Consider the following 2693-nt stretch of genomic DNA (forward strand, 5'->3'; position numbering starts at 1 on the left):
GGGGTGAGGGGGTGGAGGGGATGGGGAAGGGGATGGGCACCGACAGGTGGAAGTGGAGGGTGGGCACACCCTGGCCCTGTTTGCCCAGAACCATCTCGAAAGGAACAGTGCTGCCCTGCCCCTGCAGAGCCGGCTGGGCGGTGGCCAGGAAGGGGGCACTCACACATGTTCAGCTGCCGCACGAAGCTGGCCATGTTGTTGTGCTTGAAGTACTTTGGCAGCACCTCCTTGGCGAACTGGCCCTGGTCAAACACGTGGAAGCTGTTCCCGCTCTGTCAGGAAACAGGATTGGGGTCACTGCCCATGCCCCTTGTGCAGTGGCTGGGGCCCCACTCCCACCACATGAAGCTGGGGCAGCCAAGAGGGGCTGGACAAAGCCAGCATGCACCCCTGGAGCCCTAGCCTCATCTGTGCCTGACGGCCTCGTCACATCCAGGGTGGTGGGGCTGCATGACTGGAGACATGGGCCCGTGCAGCGTGTCTTGTGCAGTCTAAGCGCCCTTTCCCGAGATGGGGCAGGCGCTCCCCCAGGGCTCTGGAGGTCCCCAGGTGCCAGGTTTAAACTCATCAAACACCAACCCACGCTCTGTGCCCTCTCCCTTGGGGTCTGTTTTTGGCTATAGCCAGCACGTTTCCCAAGACTCCACACAGAGGCAGACCAGCAGATGCCAGCTCAGTTCCGATTACTGTGGCAGCAGACACACAGTTGAGTTCAGAAATACAACTTCATCCTTCGTTTGGCAAGTGAGACAGGAAACAGACAGTCAAAACTTGCATATACCCTTCCTCTTCTAATTCAGGAAAGGAAGAAAAGACCACAATGGATGTCAGATGAGACTCTGAAACTTGCCCTTGACCAGAGAGTAGTTAAAGCAAATGGAAGAAATGACAAGATAAAAGAGCTGAACAGAAGATTTCAAAGAGCAGTTTGAGAAGGCAAAGTCAATTACTATAATGAAATGTACAAAGACCTGGAGTTAGAAAACCAAAAGGGAAGAACACATTTGGCATTTCTCAAGCTGAAAGAACTGAAGAAAAATTCAAGCCTCGAGTTGCAATATTGAAAGATTCTATGGGCAATGTATTGAATGATGCAGGAAGCATCAAAAGAAGATGGAGGGATACAGAGAGTCACTGCACCAAAAAGAACTGGTTGATGTCCATCCATTTCAGGAGGTGGCACAGGATCAAGAACCAATGGCACTGAAGGAACCGACAAAAACCAAGCTCCGGGAGTTGACAGAATGCCCACAGATGTTTCAACAGACGGATGCCACAATGAGGGCACTCACTCGTCTCTGCCAAGAAATATGGAAGACAGCGACCCGGCCAACTGACTGGAAGAGATCCATATTTGTACCCATTTCAAAGAAAGGTGATCCAGCAGAATGTGGAAATTATCGAACGACATTAATATCACATGCAAGTAAAATTTTGCTGAAGATAATTCAATAAAGGTTGAAGCACTGATAGGGAACGTCCAGATATGCAAGCTGGATTCAGAAGAGGATGTGGGACGAGGGATATCATTGCTGATGTCAGATGGATCTTGGCTCAAAGCAAAGAATACCAGAAAGATGTTGACTTGTGTATTATTGACTATGCAAAAGCATTCGACTGTGTGGATCCTAACAAATTATGGATAACATTGAGAATGGGAATTCCAGGATGCTTTATTGTGCTCATGAGGAACCTGTACATAGACCAGGAGGCTGTTGTTCAAACAGAACAAGGGAATACTACACGGTTTAAAATTAGGAAGGGAGTACATCAGTGTTTTCACCACACTTTCTTTTTCAAAAATACAATTTATTGAAATATAATTTATGTACAGTGAAATACACAAAACTAAAGTGATATGGGGCAATGTATTTATTTGTTTTTGCAGTGTTCTTTCCCCTCCTCTCCCACTCCTTGTAACCAACAAACTTCCATATATAAACCTTTCCTTAACTTTTTACAATAATGAACTAATACAATATTCGTCCTCCTGTGACTGACATTTCACTCAGCATAATGTCCTCCAAGCACATCGACGTTATGCAATGTTTTGCAGAGTCTACATTCTTCTTTAGTGTTGCATATTATTCCACTGTGTGTATGTACCATAGTTTGGTTATCCACTGTTCTGTTGATGGGCTCCTAGGTTTTTTCCATCTTTCTGCTATTGTAAATAGTCCTTTCACCCTACTTACTCAATCTATGTGCTGAGCAAATAATCTGAGAAGCTGGACAATATGAAGAAGAATGTGGCATCAGGATTGGAGGAAGACTCATGTGATATGCAGATGACACAGCTTTGCTTGCTGAAAGGGAAGATGACTTCAAGCACTTACTGATGGAGATTAAAGACTACAGTGTGCAGTATGGATAACATCACAACATAAGACAAAAATCCTCACAACTGGACCAATTACAAGCATCATGATACATGGAGAAAAGACTGAAGTTGTCAAGGATTTCATATTGCTTGGTTCCACAATCAAGATCCATGGAAACAGCAGTCAAGAAATAGGATGACATTGCACTCGGCAAATCTACTGTAAAAGTCCATCGACCTACAGTCAGCTGATCTTTGACAAAGGCCCCAAATCCACTAAATGGGGAAGAGAATGTTTGTTTAATAAATGGTGCTGGCAAAACTGGAGATCCATTTGCAGAAAAATGAAACAAGACCTGTACCTCACACCATA

The 2693-nt window shown here is 45.3% G+C and overlaps 1 protein-coding gene across 1 annotated transcript in view; it reads right to left on the reverse strand.

The window, feature by feature from the left end:
* Positions 1-2693, reverse strand: part of HSF1 (heat shock transcription factor 1) — a 22594-nt gene that overhangs the window by 7040 nt on the left and 12861 nt on the right. The window contains exon 2 of the mRNA XM_042783007.1: positions 164-272. Within this exon, the coding sequence (XP_042638941.1) occupies positions 164-272 (109 nt within the window). The remainder of the gene's footprint in view (positions 1-163; positions 273-2693) is intronic.

This window comes from Orycteropus afer, unplaced genomic scaffold (assembly GCF_000298275.1).
Source record: "Orycteropus afer afer isolate SDZICR_OR568_19922 unplaced genomic scaffold, OryAfe1.0 scaffold00574, whole genome shotgun sequence".
Taxonomy (NCBI): Eukaryota; Metazoa; Chordata; class Mammalia; order Tubulidentata; family Orycteropodidae; genus Orycteropus; species Orycteropus afer.